The 22621-nt window shown below is 35.8% G+C and overlaps 1 protein-coding gene across 1 annotated transcript in view; it reads right to left on the reverse strand.

Moving 5' to 3' along the window:
• LRP1B (LDL receptor related protein 1B) overlaps window positions 1-20846 on the reverse strand; it is a gene marked incomplete at its 3' end in the record, with an annotated part of 1731654 nt that extends 1710808 nt beyond the window's left edge. Inside the window, exon 1 of the mRNA XM_084254814.1 lies at window positions 20750-20846. Within this exon, the coding sequence (XP_084110940.1) occupies window positions 20750-20831 (82 nt within the window). The 5' untranslated portion in view covers window positions 20832-20846. The remainder of the gene's footprint in view (window positions 1-20749) is intronic.
• Window positions 20847-22621: the final 1775 nt, after the last annotated feature.

Below are 22621 nucleotides of genomic sequence, written 5' to 3' on the forward strand. Positions count from 1 at the left end.
CACTAAACCACGGTCAGTCAATGCTATTGGTGACTATGCCCCTGTATGGGGGGAAAAACATTAATGAATGAAAATAGAATTTAAATTATTAGTGTTCTTTCCATGCTAATGATAACATCATGGCACCCTTCTAATTTTAACTGCTTTCATTTAATACAGAGCCTTATGAGAATCTGAAGGATTTAATGATTAAAGGACTAAAAACTGACAAAGGTATGTTGGACATTCAACATTTTCTCATTGAGTACCTAGTGGTCAATTTTCTTTTCAAATAGCTCCTTTAGTTTATCATTAGTGCATTTTTATACATTTCCTATCACTTCTGATTATTTTATACAGAAAGAAAGTAACACAGATGAATTCATTCTTTTTAAAAGGGACAAAAGCACCCTATGGATGCCTACATTGCTCCACATACCTGAGATACAGTAACTTTATTTTCAGTTCTAGTCTTTAGCTAAAATTGGACTCTAGAATTTATTCACCAAGGTCGCTGGAGTCAGATCATTTGTATATCTCCCCCAACTGACTCCAGGTGAAGCCAACTGAGTATTTCAAGTGGTGGGTGTCTCATTATCTCAGAACAATTTATCATAGAACGATGCTCACCCAAGAAATCTCCTAGTGAGTCTAAAGCAGTGGCTTTCTTTTCAACAAATTGTTGAGAGACAGAGATCTCAATTTTTATGTGACAGGATTCTTCCATTACACTCAGAAATCAGCTTAAAGAGATTCAAAAAAAGAGCATGATGACCTTATAAGCAGCATGATCCTCAGTAGACTAGGAAAGAGTATATTGAGAGTGGACTTTGGGAGGGAACACCATTTCCCAAAGATTGTTATTGCTTAATGAGATCCGTGACCACACATCCATTATGTGGGATAAACATGGCTCCCTGCTGACTCCCCAAAGCCTGCCGACAGTTGGTGGTTATGATGTTAACTCACTTTAACACCCTAGAAATGTTTTAATGTCTTTTCTCCTATTTCTACAATATTGGAAGAAGACTTGCATTCATCATGTAGAAAATATAATAGCAATATGAAAATAGTTTAACTTAAACATTTTCTATAGCAGGTTTGTATTGTCCATACAAGTACAGTTTATTTTAGAACATCTTCCATTTTCTAAAAATAATTTTAAGAATATGAACTTATCCGATATAAACATTTTAAATATTGGTGTATGTTAAAAGATTATATCCCATTAGTAAAGGAAGTACATTAACATTGTACATATTTTGCCTAAAACTACTTATTTTATTGATTTTCAGGAACCAAAACATTTGTCTGGCTTTATAAAGACAAATACATAAAAAATATATTTTTAAATTTTAATGTAAAAAGTAGCTTTTCTTTCCAGGGAGGAAAATTGTATGTCCATTAGACATTCCTCATAGTCTCCTTACCTGAAGGAAAAATAATAGCATCAGGAAAAGTAGTGTCAGGTTTCAAAAGTATTATCTGATAGGTCACTTTCAAGAGCTATAGAGAATGATATGTGTTGTATTAAAAGACTCAAAACTAATCCTCGATTTTGGTCTTCATTCTCAATTTCTGATAGAAAATCTTTACACACAGACTCTTATGAGAAAGCAAATTATCCTTTATGTAAATGTATCACTTAGTAGCACTGACCATTTGCTTGGTATAATACAATCACATCACTCTTCCTGAGGGGAAAAATAGTCTTTTTCTAGAAGTATGATAATAGTAGTGTAGCATAAAAGCAGCTAAAGACATTCCTTTCCCAACTTGTTTATATTTTAAGGTAATAACAAGTATGATATGTGTAAAACTAAATAATAAAAATTTAAAACCTTTTATTTTAACCCATAAAAGTCAAAAAAGTCACCCTAATAATACCATCAACATTAGAAAAGTATTCTAGATTGCCAACAACTTACTCTTTTTACTTTCAGATTTGGTATAGCAATGCATCCCAACAGGACACTCAATATGAAGACAAAGTCATGATTAGAAGTACCAATAAGTTAGTAAAAGTAGGAGGGATGCTATTCAAATGTAGTCAAAATGACATTTTAAACGACCTGAAAAAAATAAATTTTGAGTGTAAAACCTCAAATGAGAGGTTTATATAATGAAATGCATTCCTCAACAAATATATTTTCTCTTATTATAAGGCAGTTAATGAATTTTACTTACAGATTTTTGTATGGTTACTTTTAAAGGTAACTTTAAAAAGTCACAATGGCTTCACTGAATTATAGTGAACTATAGCTTCTGCGTGTCTTATTGTTTTAAAGTTCATCTTGTATTAACCAAGTTGAATTACAAAGCCACTTATAACAAGTTGGTTTTCTTGTTCACAAACTTTGCACCTGCAATCCACTCTGCTGAGAACGTCCCATCTAGGGAAGAAATAGTGGCAACTTTGTGTTAATTAAAAAAAAAATAAAATCACCATACAAATAACTTAAGACAGGTCATTAGGTATAGGATCTTTGGTAGTCAATCTTCCCTGCTGTTCCTCTGCTAGTTCTTTGCAGATTCTGCAACAGTCTTGTTCTATGTAGGCAGCAGATGTATGTATATAGTAATAAAAGTATAATAATGCCAACTATATATTTAGTGATTTTAACTTGGGAGTTTACATATCTTTATACTTACAATTTCTCTTTGAGCTTTTTTTTTGGCAAATTGGAATATAGAGCTTAAAAGAGATTACATATTGTGGTCAATGCTATACAGATAACAAGTGAAAAATCTTAGGTGGTAGTACAAGTAGACTAACTTCAAAACAAAATCTCTTAAATAAAATCTAATAGTGTTTTGTGAATTACTGGAGACAGCTCAAGTGTCATTTCCAAGCCCCACTGTGTTTCTTGCATGCAAATGATAAGAAGCATATGATAATCTTGGGGCAAATATTTTTTAGTGTTCTTAGAGAGTCTTTTGTCTATAGTTAATGTTTTAGCTTTGTTTATGGATTACATATAACCTAGTTCATTCTGGAATGTGTTTAAGAGTGGTATTTCCCTTCATACTAGACCACATAGGGATGTATTAAAGCAACCAACAACCAACCAAGGAATAAGTAAACATTCCAGAATGAATGGTACTTTTTCTGTGCATTTAATGCATTTTTGTGCATTTCTGTGCATTTAAATATTTCCATCATATAAAACTATATGACAGAATACTACAACAAAAAAATTGTTACCACTGCCAGTACTAATAAACTCCCATTAATTGAGTGCCTATTATGAACAGCTCACTTTAGAGGTATTTTCTCAAAACCTCAATAATGGATTGCCAATATACCTGCATTCAAAAGAAACTGAAAAGCTGAAGAGATAGGTAATTGTTCAAGAATGATGCAACTCATGAGTTCTGAGTCTTTTACAATGATAAACCATGTAGCCATAGAGAGCAGAAATTGTTGAGCATTATATATAAGTGATCTTTTCCATCCCCCTTAGTATCTGCATTACTAATTCTAGTGTATACATAAATACCTAACATCACCTAGTAAGTATTCTGTCCAGAAACATTAAATTTTAATTCACCCTAACCTGTATATCTAATACTCAATTTACAGAAAATGTCGGTGATACAGGTCCCAGATAGATGAAAAATGGGGAAATAAAACAAATTCATAATTTTTCAGGAAATTCAACTGGCCAAATCATTTCAAAAGGTCAAGGTCATGAAAAAATATGGAAGGTAATGATCAAAATAAAAGAAAATTAATAGAATTAATAGACATAATGACCAAGGTAATGAATGACCTATGGCTACCTACAAGCTGAAAAGTAAAGAAAGATCAAAGAACTATACAAGACATTTAGAAAAACTGGAGCAATATAAAATAAGCCAGCAAGATCAAAGAAAAGGTAAGAAATTAAGGAAATGGTAATTTTTGCTGAAGGAATCAGAGAAGACATCTGAGATATAATTGTTCTTTCCACTGCCCAACAGTACTCAGTGATTTTCTTGCCAATCTTGATTTCTTCACTGTTTAAATTCTAACCAACACAAGAATATTTTTAAATAAATATGGGACTCTCTGGGGGTGCAAGGGGTTAAGCACCGCACTATGAAGCAATCCACAGCCTCTGTAGCACGTGTTCGATCCCTGGCCAGACAGAGAGAAACCCACATGTCAAAGCAGATGTCACCTGTGTCGCCCACTGCTCCCCTCAGCAGTGTATTTCAGTCAGTCTGCCTGTTCTGTGCTAACTCTGTCTCTGGTGAATCCTCTACAACCACCACATCTCTGGTCTGTACCCAGCTCTTGTATGCATTAATTAATAAATATTAAATATATATATATGTGTGTATGTGTGTGTGTGTGTGTGTGTGTGTGTGTGTGTGTGTGTGTATATATATATATGGGCCTCCCGGGTGGCTCAGCGTGTTGAGCACAGAGTTGTGAAGCTGTCCACAACCTCTGCAGTGTGGGTTCGATTTCCGGCCTGTTAGAGATATTCCCACATGGCACAGCAGACCTCGCCTTTCTTGCCTGCTGCTCCCCTCAGCAGTGTATTTCAGTTGTCTCTGCCTGTTCTGCTCCCGGCTCTGTCTCTGGTGAATCCTCTTACCCTCCCGCACTTCTGGCCTATACCCCAGCTCTTGTATAAAAATAAATAAATAAATAAATCTTTTAAATAAATAAATAAATATTGCTAAGTAACAGCCTCTAATTATTTCTTATGTGTATACCTATTCTTTCCAGAATTGTATCCTCTAAAGGGCTGTGATAATGGATAGTTTGGTACAAAACAGTATCCTTAAGTCCTTCTCCAAGCAATGAGTATATTCACACGAAGCAATACGCACTGCAATAAAACTCAAGTGTAAATTGAAGGATTAAACAATTCTTTGAAGTTAGGTGTAGTTCCATACACTTATCACAAATTTTAATCAAACTAGATGCAAATAAAAATAAGTTTGTCATTAACCAGTAGGAAAAGAAAGTTCATTCCGATGGTTACAGCATGCAGCCTGGACACATCATGGTGAGGTGGGAGTCTTTATGCATTATTCTCCTTATTTTACCAGGCAGGAAGTAGACACAGAGAGAGGCTAAGTGACTTGCCCAAGGACAAAGAGTGAGTCAGATGCAGAGCTGGGAATTGAGCCCACTTCTCCCGTTTCCCAGTATACAGCTTTTCTCAGCAAGCCATAATGCTTTTCAGATGGAGCATTTCCTAAAATGTATTAAGTTGTTAAAAATTCAATATGGGTGTTGCATTGGTTTCCAACAAGATGTTTTTTACAGCCTTATTACAGCTATTATTAGAAGCTAAACTGATGGTCAGATCAGTAATTTCATATTTGTACTTTTTAGACAATATGCCATTGAAACTGAACATATCCAAACACTTAAGATGCATCAGAGTCTTTGGAAAGTGAGGTATGTCTGGCTTTTTTAGCAGGTGGGGGAATGATCCACAGTGAGAAAAGAACTCAGGTTCAAATTAAGAGAAACTGGAAATGATCATAAAGAACAAGACCTCATCAATCACCAGAGTTAAAAAATACATATATACTAATCCAAAAGAATCATAGCAAGTTGATGTTTATGAGAGGCACTAAAATTTTTTAGAAAGGGAAAAAAGTGTGTACATTGAAAAAAGTAGAGATTCCCAGTCATTTTAGAAGATTCTACACAGTTATATAAGATATGCTTATTTAATTAGCCAGATTTTACCCATTGGTTCATTGGGAATTCTGGACCATGGAAGGAACTATCATTTTTAATGACAATTACTATAGACTTGTATTGTGCTAACTAAACTAGAAATGGTATGTAATTAGGTCAGATGCTAACACTTCTATGCGTCTTCCTACTTTAATCATTGGAAACATCACTTGCAGATGTCTTCACCAAAGAACCCAGACTCCTGCAGAATCAATACAGCAGTTGGACAACTACAATAGGTGATTTGTCCAAAAGATCAAACACACTCACTATCTCTAGTGCACACTTTTCTGTTCATTCCCATCCAAACTGAGCAAAGCCTTGCAATAGTGCCTTTTTGACCAATTTATACTTCCATGGTGTTTCTTGTCTGAATTAGAACATCAACTCTTCATGAGCAGAGATGCATTTTTTTTCAATTGTGTCCCTCACACCTATATTTGAAAACCAAAACAGAAAGAAAGGGGGTGGGGAGAGAGGCAAAGTTTTCTTACAAAAAAATTGCAATTAATAAATGTAAAATAACAAGGAAGCCAGCACCTCACCCAGCAATTAGAGTCAGTATTATCAACAATGAGACAGTTAGCTATATCTCCTGACAGACACATAGAGCAAGGCATATTTCTTTTCTTGCATACTTTCAAAAATTCAAGCATGAGAAAATATCAGAGAGACCCAAAATTATAGAATGTTCTACAAAATAACTGACCAGTATTCATCAAATTAGTCAGGTCATAAAGGTAAACTAAATCCAAAGTCACAGAATGGAGGTCTAAGGAGATATGACAGCTTAATGTAAGTGAATCTTGGAATAAACGCTGGGACAGAAATAGGTGATTAGTGGATAAGCTGGCAACATCTGGATATAGCCTCTAGTTTAGGTAATAGTATTTACTGTACCAATGTTAACTTTTTGCTTTGATAATTGTATTATAATTATAAAGTATGTGACCAGCCAGGGAAGGTGTGTGAAGGGTCATGAGAACTCCTTGTTTAATTTTATACATTTTCTGTAAGCTAAAATTTAGTGCAAATCAAAACATTTAAAATGCTTTGAAAGAAGAAAGACTAGTTTGAATGATCATTTGGTATATACACATTCTTATGTGAACTCAGGTATGAAATCTAAAGAAGATGTGTGGTGATAGAGAACACAGTTGGTTCTTGCTATCACAGCTTTCCCAAGGGAAGAGAAGATAAAACACAAATATAAATGTGATCCCATTTGTGTCTCAGCATGAGAATTCATCTACTCATCAGGATCATAACTGCCATCTTCACTTTATTATATTTTTCTTCTCCCTTTTGCCTTTTTTTCCCTCCACATTTCAATTATGTTCTGTGTGTGGCACAGCAATGTCATTTTTGGCACGTGGCTGTTCCTGATCATGTAGAATATTTTTCTTGTGGTCCCTGGAGTGCTCAGGCTGACTGAAATCATCTGCATAGCATTTGTTCACCATTCTCCAGAGAGTTCTGTGTCTGAGATGACTTTTGGTGGCATGTCCCTGCCCTCTGTCACAACTGGGTCTAATATCATAACCCTTTACAGGGTCATTAAGAAATTTCCTGCCCCTATATTTTCCTCTCCTGATTATTCCTTTAATGCCTCATAAGAGAGAGAAGTTGTGGAGGCTGAGATGACAGATACTGTTGGATTTCCCCTTAGGTCCCCTTCTTCCGAAAGCCAGGACTTATAATAATAATACACCCAATATTTCAAAGCATTACACTCAGTTCTTTAGTTCTGCCTTTCATCTACAATGCATCAAATCAAACACCTTTTCACTGATCCAATCCAACCTTTTGCTATTGCCCATAAGTCAGGGACTCCACAGAGGGTGACAAGCAGGGCACTGGGTGTGAATCCATTAGCTTGTGTTTTTGACACCCACAATGTTATTTATTTGTTTTTCTGTTTTGTTTTGTTCAGTTCTTGGTTTTCTATTTTTTCCCATACATAGAACACTATGTATAAAAATCCAGATTCCCAGCCTCTCTCGAATTATCTAAAGTTCCGATAAAACTTGTCCCATAGAGCCTCCCTGGTGGCACGAGGGTTAAAGATAGTGCTATCAAGCTATAGCCAGCCACTGCAGCAGGAGTTCGATCCCCAGCAGGCCCGGGAGAAACCCACATGGCACAACAGACCTCTCCTGCTTGCCCGCTGCTTCCCTCAGCATTACATTTCAGTGAATCTGCCTGTTCTGCTCCCCACTCTGTCTCTGGTGAATCCTTTCCTCCTCCCCACACCTCTGGACTGTACCCCAGTTCTTGCATACATGAATAAATACATCTTAAAAAAAAAAAAAAAAAAAACTTGGCCCATAGTCATGCATGGCCACAATCTACTTCACTGGAATATCAGCTGTTTCCTTGGACAATGTAAGTGTTCCTTAATTAACATGTCACCCAGGGCAGTGTCTGACAGTGTGGGTGCTATCAGAATTTTATTTGTGAAACCTGGCCTACATCTTGACCTTTAATTCATAAAGGTCAGTCAAATATGTCTGAATGCCACTACTCAACATGATGAGCAAAGAAATCTAAGCAGAATTTCCACTAAGACAAGGGATCTCAGAGGCCAGAGCCAACCTATTTCCTTCTCTGAAATCACAGAAGAAATGCTACTTATCATTTTCTTTTCCCTCCAGAAAAGAGGGAAAAGGGTGGATTGCTATCTCAGATTTTCCAGAATTCTTTGTATGGTTTTCTGAGTTTTTTTGTTTTGTTTTGTTTTGTTTTTTTGTTGTTTAAGGAAATGGTATTATTCTTATTATACATGGAGCCCAATTCTCATTTACCTAGTGACTCTCATGCATGGGTATGAGATGTGGTGATAGAGCCATTACTGCTGTATTTCACACAGAAGAGAGTTTTACTAATCCTCTTTGGCATTCGTCTCTAAATCTTGGTGAACTCAAGTAGTTTCAATCTCTGAAAGTTTATTTTTGACTTAAGTGATTTTCTTGCTATTGCTAGATTTTTCAGGTGCTTGCCAGCTTAACTGTTATCTGAATAAGCTTTGTTTATTTTTCTTGGCTCTTTATAGCAGGTTTAAATCTGTTCCAAGGGTCACAACATTTCCTGCCCAAACGCCTTTTATTCTGAGCATGCAGTCAGTAATTATTTTTTGCTTTACCTAAAATATAAATAACTCCCTTATACTCATTTTGAACCTTTTCTCATAGTACTTTCCTTATGAAAGAAGAAAAGCCCTTCAGCAGACCTCCGTGTTTTGTGAGCAGAGGTCTAGTTGGGGAACATAAATCATGCCTCGTACTCACAAATATACAAGTAACCCTTCCCCTGCCTGCTGTTTTCAATTACTCAGATTCATTTAATTCCAAACTTTTTGGCACCCCTCTGCTAAAGTACACAGCAAACAAATTTACAGTGAATTCCAAATTAAATATTAATGCAAAAATCTTCCAGCCTCAAATTTCATTTGGTTCAGTCACTCTAAAATTTAATAAAATTTGGGTGTTTGTTTCATATTTAACTTATTTCTAGACATAATGTTAATTGTAGTACTAACACTTTGGAGCCAAATTATCAAAGGGGCTTTTGACAACACAAGTGAAAAATGGACTGAACTTAAACTCACACACAATTTAGATTTTCACACAGACATCTAACAACAAATGTTTGTGAAACCTGTGTGCAAACTCTTTGTACTACAAATAAATTGGTTGAGATATGTGCCGTCAGTATCTTATTTAAGAATTTCCAAATTTTTATAGGTCTGAAATTGTAATCTTATTTTATTTTGACCTAATACATGCTTAGGATATGCCTTCCCACTTAAATTTAAGACATACCATATCTGAAAATCAGGAGAGCAAATTACATTTTCAAACATTTCTTGTAATGATCAGCAACATTTACAATATAGTTTCTAAAGGATTTTCATTTAGAGTATTATTATATAGTATGATCTGTAATAATATTCTATCACTCCAAGTTGCCTTCTTGGCACTAGATGGCGTGTAGAATGTAAAAAAAAAAAAAAAAGAACTGAGTGAAAATATTTTGGGGGATAAGCTTGTACTCTGGAATGAAGATTTGAATATCAAATCTTAAAACTAAACCTTCACTTTTTCTCAAAGTAAATTACAGGAAAGTGATGAAGAACAATGAAAAAAAAAATCAGTGGGGCCAAATCCCAAAATAATCTTGAAATAACTAGGACCCTGAGTAACTCAACCATCTTAATATTAACAGTATTTCCTTCAAACACTATTTATTTCTTCTTTCTTACAGACTCTCTAGGCTCTGATATTTTCCTCTTTCAATGAGTTTTATAAAAAGCTCTCTCATTTCTCTTTGTTTCCTTTCCCTCTTTCCTTTTTAACTCTGCAAGAACACAATAGCCCCGATGAGTCTATTTTAAACTTTCCCTACTAAAAATCCAATGTTGTACAATTCCTACATTAGTATTTTATTGATTGTCCTGGTTTTTGTCATTTACTTGTTTCTCTCTCCAGTCTATAAATCACACTGACTAGTAAGAGGAGGTGCTAAATAATGAATTCATTGAATGTTGATAAATGCAGAAGAACAATTCAAGAACCTTGATTTACCAAGAAGAATACCTACTTGGTCATAAACTCTTACCTGTAGTTTCTCTACCACTTGATATCATGACTCCTTTCCCTTCTACAGCATTCATAGAATTTCCAAGAAATGTAATGATCACAGCCAATAGCAGTTCTCTTGTGCTTGCTTCGGCAGCACATATACCAATAGCAGTTCTCTTACAATTATTCAACTTAATCAAATATTCATAAGCAGGAACTTGATTATTAGCACAAATCCCTCTCAATCATGTCAAGGCTTTCAGGATAATAAAAAAGGAGTTCCTCCTTGAAATCAAGAATCCCTTAAGAAAGAACACAAATGAGTATTCATACAGGACAACAATGTCTTTTCATTCTGCTGTTATACTAACAGAAATAACAGAAAATATAATTGTTGCCATATTTATAATTTTTTAGGATGTTATTAAGTGTATTATTTAATAACCCACCAAAGAGCACTGTGAGCCACTCATTTCATTCTGCAGACATTGCTATGGATTCAACAGGGTAATAGGAAAGACGGTATTAATTAATAATCCTAAAATATAAGGGTAATAAGAAGACAAGAATATTGCAGTCTACATGTCAAGATCATGTGGCTTATATTATAAAATAATGTTTCCATACAATCAAAAAGAGTGCAGCAAAATAGAAAATATTCAATTTTAAAGAAGCTTGAAAGTTAATCTTTACTTCCAAAGATGATAATTTTAGGTTTCCCTTCATGCCTTATCCTCCTAACATATTGACTGGTACTGCATTCATTGTCATAGTAAATCTTCCTAAATTAAGGTTGTAAGTCAATTCTCTATCTTGTTCTCATCTGCACTGCTACCCCTCATTTAAGCCACCAACATCTCTCTCCAAGACAACTATAATAATCTCTTAACAGTATACAGCATGTCTCTTTTTATCCTTCTTCATTCAGAAGCAAGAACAATTTCTTAAATAATAAAGTTATATCATGTTACCTCTGATTAAACATCCATTCTCTGCCTATTGCAATCAGAATAAAATTCAGCCACCTCACCTTGCTTCACATGGTCCTTTACGACCTTCTTAGCCTTCACCATAATATGCCTTTTACCACTCACACGCTATCCCAAATATCCACAATTCATTTCAGACATACACAGCTTCCTTCTTTCTCTAGAAAATCAAGTTTGTAACTTCTCTAGGGCTTGCATGGAAAATTCCTCCCTCAGAACTACTCACAGCTTGTTTCCTCTTATTACTGAGTTCAGCAATATGTCATCCTTTTCAGAAAGGTCTTTTGTGATTACAACCACCAAACCCCAAAGCACTTCTCTTAATTTCAAAACATTATTTTTATTTTTTAGCACAAAATATTATGTATCTGCTTATTTATTGTCTGCTCCCCCTAGGCTAAAATATGTAACCATTAGACATTGTCTAATTTGCTCACTTACGCTGTTCCCTAAATCTAGGATGGCACCCACCACAAATTTGTTTAACTTTATTTTTTTAAGCTGTATTTATTCATTCATGCAAGAACTGGGGTACAGCCCAGAGGTATGGGGGGTGAGAGGATTCACCAGAGACAGAGTGGGGAATGGAACAGGCAGAATGACTGAAATACATTGCTGAGGGGAGCAGTGAGCAAGTCAGGAGAGGTCTACCGCGCCATGTGGGTTGCTCCCTGGTCGGCTGAGGATGGAACTCATGCTGCAGAGGCTGTGAATAGTTTCAAAGGCTGCTTCTTAACCCCTTGTGCCACCAGGGAGGCCCTTGTTTAACTTTATTGAATGAATGAATTAAATAAAAGAAAGACCAATAACCACAAGAGTTACTTTGAGGTTCATAATATTACAGTTGGGAAACACGGTGAAAAGAATTAAAGCACCCTGATAATGTAAGGAATTTCTGTTGCTATTAGTAATTTACATGAAGTCAATGGTAATATCGAATAATTATGGGCCATCAACTTGGCGCTGGTGAATCAAGAACCAAAAACCTTGGCTTTAGAATGATGAAAATACAAATAATCATCAAAATGATCTGAATTCTGAGTTTAAATTTTATATATATTTTAATGAAAACCTGAGAAAGATGCATGCCCAGTAGGCATATTCTGTAATACTGTCACCTGTTACAGAAAGAATTTCACTCATGAACTGGCATTGTTATCTCTGAACTTTCAGAGCTTAATTATGATAAAATTCTTGAAAAATTAATAGACTTGAATAAAGCAGATCATTTTAATAGCAAAGACTTGCTTTTCTAACAATTTCATACCAGCAAAATATACTATTAAAAATTTTAGAAAATGTATAAAGTTCTTTGATAACTTATACAGCAAGACTTTTTAAATTTCTGGAATTTCTATCTTAGCAAAAGTTTGGGTTTCCTAATTATCTCAGTTACTTGATCTGAATGGAACAGAAGCTTCAATAAATTCTTATTAACAATGTTTTCTCGCTTAGCATCTTTGTCTCCTTATAATTCCTAATTTCTAAGAAAACAGATCATTCTAAACCCATTTTTTTGTTATCAGCCTGATACCTACAGTTTTTCTTTTTCACAAATATCTTACAATACCCTAGGGACACTCAATGCAAGCAACCACAACCAAGTGTCATTTTACTTCTTTTCCCCTCCCCATTTTTAGTTCTCTTTACTCATTTTAAGAGAAAAGGCTATAAGTGACAAATAGTCATTAAAGAAAAACTCAGCGGTAGAAAAATTCTTAAGAATTACTTATTCGTATTTCTAAAGTTAAACAGTCTCAGAAGTCTTGAAGGATGTCAATGCAATGTGGAAAAGTTACGAAGGAATGGCCTATTGATTATAAGAATAAAACAAGAGACGATCTGTGCTACCTTGATCTTACCGAAAGAAGAAACGTATTCTTTCCACTAAAATGAGGTCGCATTTCAACAATACCTGTCTTTGGTCTGAAGGCTAAGCCAGCCAGGACAATGAGGTACATGCAACTCAGGAAGGGATGTCTGACTGTTAATAAGAATGCATTGTGAGATAAAATGTAACACCAGTATCATAGCAAGCAACACTATCTTCTTGAAGAAGCTTTTTTTTCTTCTTTTTTCCTCTTAACAGAGTTAGAAGGAATCTCTTATGAAAAGGTATATATATTCTCTACTCATATTCCACAAAGGACATAGTTATAATATTATTCACATTTGAGTGGAAACTTTCAGTTACACATGACTACATTTAAGCTTACATTTGAGAAGAATATGATTGAACAGATGGCTGGTAATAAATTAATTAAATTATTTTTTCATTGTTTCTATAGGTAAAGACATCCTTCACAAGTATTGTATCTTCACAACTATCTTGGAAAATATGTATTCCAATGTAGATGATATTCAACAAATATGAACGTCAGAGTTATTTAACAATGTAAGTAACATAGCCATACCAACTTAAGCATTAGCCTATCACATTGATGATACTTACAAAGATCTGACCTAATGTAAATCAGCAACATGTTGGTGGGCCCATTTACTTAATCATTTGATAGTACTTTTAAATCATAATTGGACTTATAACTGCAGACTTAACTACATTAACGTGCTTGCAAGTGAAAATTATTTATCATAATTAAACGATAATTATTGTATCATATTTAAAAGTACAGTAAATTCTTTTATCCATTTTATCACTGATATTATTCCCATAAATGTCCTATGGTGAAAGTCTTTTGTTTAAAGTAACATAACAAATCAGTTTTAATTTTTAGAAGTATTTTCCAAAATTTGAACAATAAATTCAGTTAACAAAGCCAACACTTAAATAATATATATGTTTTAAAGATTTATTTATTTATACAAGAACCTTGGTACAGGCCAGATGTGCGGGAGGGTGAGAGGATTCACCAGAGACAGAGCTGGGAACAGAACAGGCAGGCTGAGGAAATACACTGTTGAGGGGAGCAGCGGGCAAGACAGGAGAGGTTTGCCTCGCCATGTGGGCATTTCCACTGCTGGAGGGGATTGAACTGGCACTGCAGAGACTGCGGACAGCTTCACAAGGTGGCGCTCAACTGTCTGCCCCACCAGGGAGGCCCTAAATAATACATTTCTACTTTTAGTAATCTTTGCTTCAACACAAATGAATTCAGGTTGTGTGTTCATTCTAATAATGTTTTAAACTCATGCAACCCCATGATATAAACATATACTTACTGACAAACATATTTAATTTGCCTATAATGATGGGAACAATGGCAAAGGGGGATATGATTGACTTCAAAGTGTAGATGGGAAGCACTATGCCTACTTCTTTCAGGAAAAATGTTGATATTGTTGTTTTACAACAATAAAATTCAATTTTAGTCTTTTTAATTGCAAACTCAGTTTTACTGTTTTATCAGATCTGCCTGGCAACTCTCTAATAGTTTGATTCCCACTTAGTTACAAGTCAGTTCATCAATTAGTTTAGTCAGGATGCTCCTAAAAATAATTAGGTTTGTGTAGAGATACCTGAAATCAATAAGATGAAGAAAGGGAGAGAGAGAGAGAGAGACAGAGGAAGGAGAGCAAGAGGGAGGGAGGGAGGAAAGAGGAGAGGGTGAGAAGAGAGATGCGAGGGAGGGAGAATGAAAGAGACTAAAAAAACACTATATTTTGGTATCACTGAATTCAGAACAGAGAAATAAATAATGCATATGTTCTTATTTGGCCTTGCAGTTTTGGGGGCAGAAGGGGAAGGCACAAAAGCTTATGTGAGGAAAAGTATAGATTTAAAATTGCGTTGGCAGCTTATAGCAGGAAAAATTCTAATACAAAAGAAGCATATACATTTTGAAGATCTAAATTTATTTTTTCTGATGTGACAAAATCTTCTGAATTCTTCATTCCCTATTCTACAACATAGCTGGTTCAGACATTAACATTTTATTAAAATGAGAAAATATACAATAGTGAGAAGAGTGATTAAGTAGTATTGCAAGCACGAAACAAGTGACATCAAAATACTCATTGGTGGGTATGACTTACCCCAAAAACTACTTTTGAAAAACTCAAGGTTTTAGATGTATTTTTAAGCTTTTGAATTTAATGCTTAAATAATATAATAATTTTCTTGCTGTTGTTCGAGAAACTAATTCTAAGTATCTCCATGCAAAATGAGACAAGTGGAGAATATCCTCAAGGTCCGTAGACTTTAAGATTTGTGATCATTATATTGCAATTTAATTCTTGTTTCTCTAGCCAAGGGTTGTTATATAGGTTAAATTTGGAAAATAACAATCCACAAGAAACTGTAAAGCAACTCCACAGAAGAGAACAAAAGGTATCAACCTGAGGCTTTTCTGTTGGTTGGTTTTAATTCATTTTGCCTCTCCCCCACCTCCAAATTAACAAATAAACAAAATGAACTGCCTTGTCATTTGGTATTCAAGGTTAAATAGGTTTCTTGAGGGTTGTGTGTTAGGTTTTGGGTCTTTTTTTTTTTTTTTTTTTGCATTCTAGGTTAAATACGTGGCATTAGATTTCTTAAGTTATATTCCGAATATAAGAAAAGTTTTGAACAACCTAAAATAAGCAAGACTATTTCCTGATAGAAAAAATAAATAGGACTATTTCCTGATAGAAGTATGGTCCAGTATATATTTTAGTTAACTCATTCTAAAAAAAGTCAACTTTTTGCTTTACGTTTTTTAGCATTTCAAGAACTAAAAACATTGTTTCAAATTATAAGCACTGGGCATATCATAAGTACAGGCATTTCAAATGCAAATGCAGTTTGACATTTATTTCCTCCACTGTCAAATTCTGTTACAACAAAATATTTGTTGTATGGAAATTGATTCATTAGAATATTGCAAATTGGGAGCTGAAAAATAACTCTTAAAAGTTTTTTTCCAAAATATTTATTTTGAGTCTCCCTGTTTTTGCAACCAGTTAAGAAGCAACCTATGGAGCTGCCTGCAGCCTCTGAAGCAGGAGTTCAATCCCTGGCCAGCCAGGGAACAACCCACACAGAGCAGCAGACCTCTCCTGACATGCCAGCTGCTCCCCTCAGCAGTGTATTTCGGTCAATCTGCTTGTTCTGCTTGCCGCTCTATCTCTGGTGAATCCACACCACCCCCCACCTCCAGTCTGTACCCCAGCTCTTGCATGCAAAAATAAATGTTAAAAAAATATTTTGTTTTTCAAAGAGGAAAAGTCACAAAAAGTGACATATAATGCATGGAATTTGGAAAATGATGCATTTCATTAAAATGTATCTGTAGTTTTCAAGCTAGTGTGGCCTTTTGCATGTGTTTATGTCAAGGCAGTGATTTCAAAGAAGATATATATGCACCCGGAGGGTTTCACTTACAGCTAAATTAGTTTAACTAATGACATCATGTTGGTACAATCGTGTTTAACTTTTAGTATTAATTCTACTTTCTTTGAATGCATCTATCTAGAATGAAGACAAGTGTTTCCCTTGTACAGGAATTGTTTTGACAGACAGCCACAGAAGACAGAGAAATCTATCAATATGTCTGGTTGGTACTTTTTACTACACAGAAATCCTATAACCAGTATGTAATTGAAGAAAGGGGGATATGCATTTTATGCAAGTGATAAACTTAATAGCAGAGTTATGGAAAAGATATTCAACCAGAATAATATATAGAATGAAGGGAATAGTTAGAAATCCCTCATCATTAGAACCCTTACAGAAAACCAAGTTATATTCAGACCAAGTGACTTTAAATGGAACCTATCTTTATGGAATTCCCTTGGCTCAGAAGAGATTGACAAGGCAAGGATCGAGAAACTAATGTCTTGGATGCAATATACTTGCTAACTAAAAATCTGTGCATGTCCTTACCACGAATGATAAGGAACATTTAGAAATTGTCATCTCATTCTTAAGAATATATTTATATCACACATGCACACACACACACCACACACACTAACAAATAATATACTAATTATATCAGTCAATCTTCACCCTTTCTAAAAATAGTTCTTTCACATTTACTTAGAAAATAATTTTATCATAATTCTAAAACAGCCAAGATTTGCTTTCTGCAATATTCTCACATTCCTCTCCATTTATAGAGGTCTATTTATGTCCAGTGTCCCATTGAGGAAAGTTTCTTTAGATTATTTTTATATTTTAAATATTTTCATATATTGATTATAAAATTAAAGGAAAAATATTTATTTGAAGACATTCTTCTGCCTAAAGATAATTTAATGCCTTAAAGAAACACCAATTTGGATTCAGCCTCTTCCTAAATTTATCATTTGGCTTCTTCTCACTCTCTTTCCTTCCCTTATTCTGTTTTCTGCAATTCACAGTCTTTCTTTAGAGTTAACACATTGAAAGTTTTCTACTTTTTCCATTGTCTCCTTTTTCTCCTTACTCATTTTACTTTGAGCCTGGGTAGGGATATAGAAGAGGAAGAGAGGGAGACAGAAGAAAACCCAAAGATTACAGAGAACTCTTCAAAACAAAACTTTAATGATATTTCTGAAATATAAAGAGGCATGGACTATAATTCCTCTTTGAGGGTAGGAAGATTAAAATTTTGACAGACAAGTGATTGCCTGATTTAGATGGATTTATAGACATACACATTTAAGTGATTATAACTGTCTGAACTTTAATTATTAGGAAATATGTTTTCACATCTTATCATACTCAGGAATTTAAGAGACTAGCTTCAGGTATCTCAATCCCTTTTCTTTTCAGAAAATTTGACAATTTAAAATATACTTCTTTTAAAGTCTGAAATCTTATCAAGCAATACTTTGATGTGAGATGACATTGCTCTATGATACATTAGTTGATCCTAAGCGAATATGATTTATCCTCCACGTTTTGCTTTAAGAGTTACAAAGATCTTTCCTTTTCCATGCATGATGAAATCTAATGAGAACTGACATGTACATTAGCTTAACACTACCAAATCAATATAAACTAAGAAAATAAACAATATGGAATTAAAGGACAGAGGGATGCATATAGATTAAACACAAGTTTACAAGTCAATTTCAAGTATTTATCTCTTTTTTAAAACTCGAATGTACAAAGGGAAAAGCAACACAGGTAGAGGGCAACACAACCATTGCTATCTAGTCCATCCAGTTTAAGAAGCTACCCACTGCCCAATACATATTTGGAGAACCTGAAAGTGATTTCATTTTTCTGGCATGAGGTAAGCTCATGCACTACAAAACACACCTGTGTAATCCACATGCCTTTTCTATTCTTCAAGGACAATTGGCATAACCTGTGCAGAAAGCTACATCTCATTAACCTCTTTCTTAAGCTCATACTCTCCTATCTTCCGTTTCAGCATTTCAGTGAGGAAAGTTTGTCATAATGCACCAGCAGTGTTTTTTTTTTAACTTTCAACAAGATTTCTCTTTTTTTTTTTCTTTTTTCCAAACAGGACCATTCTTTTCACTTTTGATAAGTAGCTATGACAATTTTAACTCTTTTCTAACTGTTTTCAAAGTTATGAAGTTAATACATAGACACACATGCATATGTACATAGATGTGTGTGTGTGCATGTGTGTGTGTGTAAAATAGTGGTGCAGTATTAGTCTACAACTGATTTTTCTTGCACTGCCTGATATAGTATTTCTTAGGCTGACATAATGACACAATATAATACTTTCACTTTCAGGAAAAAGTAACTATCCTTTTCCATGTGTCTTGTTTATAGTTATGATGTTCCTCTCCCTTATGGAACTAAGGCACCAAATAATAATCCTTTTAGCTATTTAGTTTCCTAGCTCAGAGGAAAGTTGGAAGTCTGTAGGCTTAACATACTATATTTAATATGCTGTCATTGTTGTAGTAACGGCCCTATCCCTCACCAACACACTATAAGGCACTGAAGACTTAGCTCTAGATGAGCTCAAATTTCCAGGGACTGGGGACTCTGTAAAATAGAGCCCAAGTGCAGTAGTGTGCCAGTGTCATGATATTTTGCTCTCACACAGGGCTGAGAAGCTTCATTCTGTCCATTTGTTCTGGTCCAACTTCAAACATTCTTCCAAAGAAAGGTTGAGATCTGATTGTTCCAGATCAAAAACATCATCATTTCAAGTTAGAGCTATGTGCTTCTATTTTATCAGCATAGTTTTCAACTATTCCACACCAACTTCAAGGCAAGTTAAGAAGCTATAAGGTTAGGTGGCAATATGCTTAAAAGTGTATCACTCAGTGAATGCCAGACTTTCTAAAGGAACTCGTATTTTCTCACTAATGGTAAAGAAAATGACAAGTGTGGATACCTTTTAAAAACTATAATCTGGTTGCTAACAGAAGGTTGGATAGAAACACTACAATGCATTCTCCTGCTCTTTACTATAATGATGGAATAATTTTTAGTCAATTCATAATTTGCTTCATATAAACACAGTCACTAAATCTCCCCATGCAACATTTTTGTCTGTTTGCGTGGCCCTGGCACCTAGGTATCTTTTCTATCTTTCTAACTTCTGTTTTTCCTCATTGAACTTAAAAAGCAAAATATATTAATCATTATGAACTCATGTTATAATCTTTAAAAAAAACTAGATCTATGATACTTCTGATTTTACTTTAAACAATTAACTATTACAGTGCCAGGGGCCCAAATATTCATTGGCTTTTTTTTTTTTTTCTTTTTCACTCTCGCAACTGTTGTCAAATATCATCAAACTTGCTCATGGATTTCTGGTTTTCCAGATCAAAAGTTTTCAGAAACCAGGTTTATTATCATCCTCAACCCCTCTCTCCTTTCTCATCTGCTTCCCAAACCAATTCCTGTTTAAACTTCTGCCATTCATCAGCTATCTGGAGAAAAAGCAGCGGCAAAATGCCAGCAGTGGGTTATCATCTCCAACTATCATTAACCATGCCACAGACCTTCAGAATCAAAAAAAAAAAAAAAAAAAAAAAGTCAAGTCAGGCAGGTGCCTGCACTCGGAAGCGCCCTAAAGCCTTCGTGGAGAGACTCTGGTCACAGGAATGCCCCAGAAGGGGCTACAGAAACGAAGGGACTTGGCTTGTCGCTTTCGTCTCTCCCTAGACCCTGGGTGCTGCAGGTAAGGAACTTAACCCAGGAGCTAAGTTAACGGAGCACACACAGAACGCGGAGAATCCCGAGCCCGCAAAAGCTCAAAGCTCTGAGAGTCATCAGGGACAGAAGTCTTGGAAATGCGAATTCTGATCCCAACATCTGCACCGCCTGGGATGCGCGGGCAGAAGCGCGCAGTCAAGTCCAAACGCTCCCGGGAGGGGGTGGGGAATAGACGGGGGAAGGAGGGGGGCACAAAATCGGGAATGGCAAACCGCTAAAGAAAAAAGCTACGGGGGAGCCGAGGACCCTGGCACCAGGTTCAAACCCCTCCATCGCACCTCTCACCCCCCCAGGAGGCCAGCGCGCTGTGGCCAACCGGTCCCGGGGAGCGCGGCTGCAAGGACTTAAGTTTCACACTCACTTATCTGCAAGCATCTCCTCCCAGCAGGAAAACCGAACAAGAAAGGGCAAGAAAGGGGCGAGGTGTCCTTACCTTGGTTGGCCCCCACGGTCAGCACCTTGGCGATAGGCAATAATCCCGAGAGAGTGAGTAAGGCGAGGAGCAACTCGGACATTGTGGTCGCCCGGGGTGGCAGCCTGCGCTGGCGACTGCTCCGCGGCACCCTCGGCCCGGCGGCGGCGGCTGCTCGGGGCCCCGAATTGAGCAGCGTCATTTACAAATGTCACTGAAAATTCTTCAGCTCAATGAGCCCAGCCAGTCCGCCTTCTCCTGCCGCGAGCAGGATGTGGAAGGTGCAGGGATGCGCGCGTGTAGGAGAGAGTGCGAGTGTGTGTGAGCGAGCGAGGCGCTCGTGTGTCTTGACTTTTCAATGCAGGGTACGTCTGATCTTACATCACGCAAGAGGGGCAGCGAGAGATGCCAGCGGATGGGAATTCACTGATTAATCACCGAATCCACCACACACCCCTCCGTCGTCCACATAAATCACATCTATTACTTAGGAAGAGGCATTTAACACAACAGGAAAATACCACCGCGGACTGAGAGCGCCACAAATCACAATTATTTTGGTCTCCTTGAAGGGAAAGTAACTCCAAGCTGGTTCTGTAGGGATTTGGGTTTTTAGAGAAGGGGGGGACTTCTGCATTGGGCTGAGTCAGTCAGGCGCCCGGGAAGCTCCGCATTTAACAGCCAGCACGCAATTATCAGCTACAGCGCTCAGATGCTTCTCTCCCAGGGGGAAAAAAAAAAGAAAAAAAAAAAAAATACTTGATCCCTTTGCTCCTGGAAGCTTCCTTCCCCGGGAAGAAGGACACGCCAAATAACTGAGCTTCTCTTAGACAAATGGTTTCCTCTGCTCAGCACATAAATACAATGTTTTGTGAATTGCACTTTTAACTTTTATGCTGAGTAGCACCTGGGGACAAAATACAAAATTGGGTGACTCAGCAGAAACTAACGAACACACAAAATGCCAAGCCAAAACAACCCCCAAAGTCATTATCCAATGCTTAGGAAGGGAAGGGAAAAGAGAAATGTTCTTAAGCAGGGAACCTTGGAGAAGAACCATTTTAAACCTGCTTTAAGGATTTTTCAGCTGGTTTTGGTTCTGTTTTGTTTTGTTTTCTTTTCTTTTCTTTTTTTCCACACAGTACAGAAGTGGTTTAAAAACTTTCCCAAGGCATCAAATTGAATCAGTTAGAAAGTTATTTGTATGGTCTCTTAAGTTTTTGAACATGATCACAGAAAATCTAAAAATTTAGCTAGCCATTCAAAAAATGGTTAAGGAGTTAAAGCTTAGAAATCTTAATTGTTGAAGATGAAGATCTTGCAACTTAACAAAGGTTGAAAACTCCTTTCTATTTAATATTATAAAATCTGAGGTGGATGGTAAGCATAGCTATGAGAAAAGAACAAGCACAGAATGATTGAGGAGTGGAAGAAAGATATTTTAAAGTTATTTAATTTTAATGGTTGGGACTTAAACTAGCCCTATGAGTTAGCTGTTTATGAGAGTACAATTATCTAGAAACATCTTTGGATGCTATTTTAGAAGCCATTAAAACTAGATTAGATCAAAGCACACAGAAGTGACTATGACAGACATCGCCAAGAATATATAAAATTGACCATTTCATATTTACTGCTGTGATAAAAATATGTCTTTTATGTCAATTTTGCCATATTTTAAATTTTAAAATGTCTTTGCCCTTTTAAATAGAACCATTTAGTGCCATATTTAAAATGCATATTTTTTCTAGAGTTGTCACACATCAATTTACCAATTTATCTAGTACTTTTTATTGTTTCATAATGAAACAATAAAATACCATAAAGGGGGAAAAGAGAGGCTTTTTTTTTTCCTATTGTATGTCATATAAAAATTCAAACTGGATGATCAGA

Source organism: Talpa europaea (assembly GCF_964194135.1).
Source record: "Talpa europaea genome assembly, chromosome: 1".
NCBI lineage: Eukaryota > Metazoa > Chordata > Mammalia > Eulipotyphla > Talpidae > Talpa > Talpa europaea.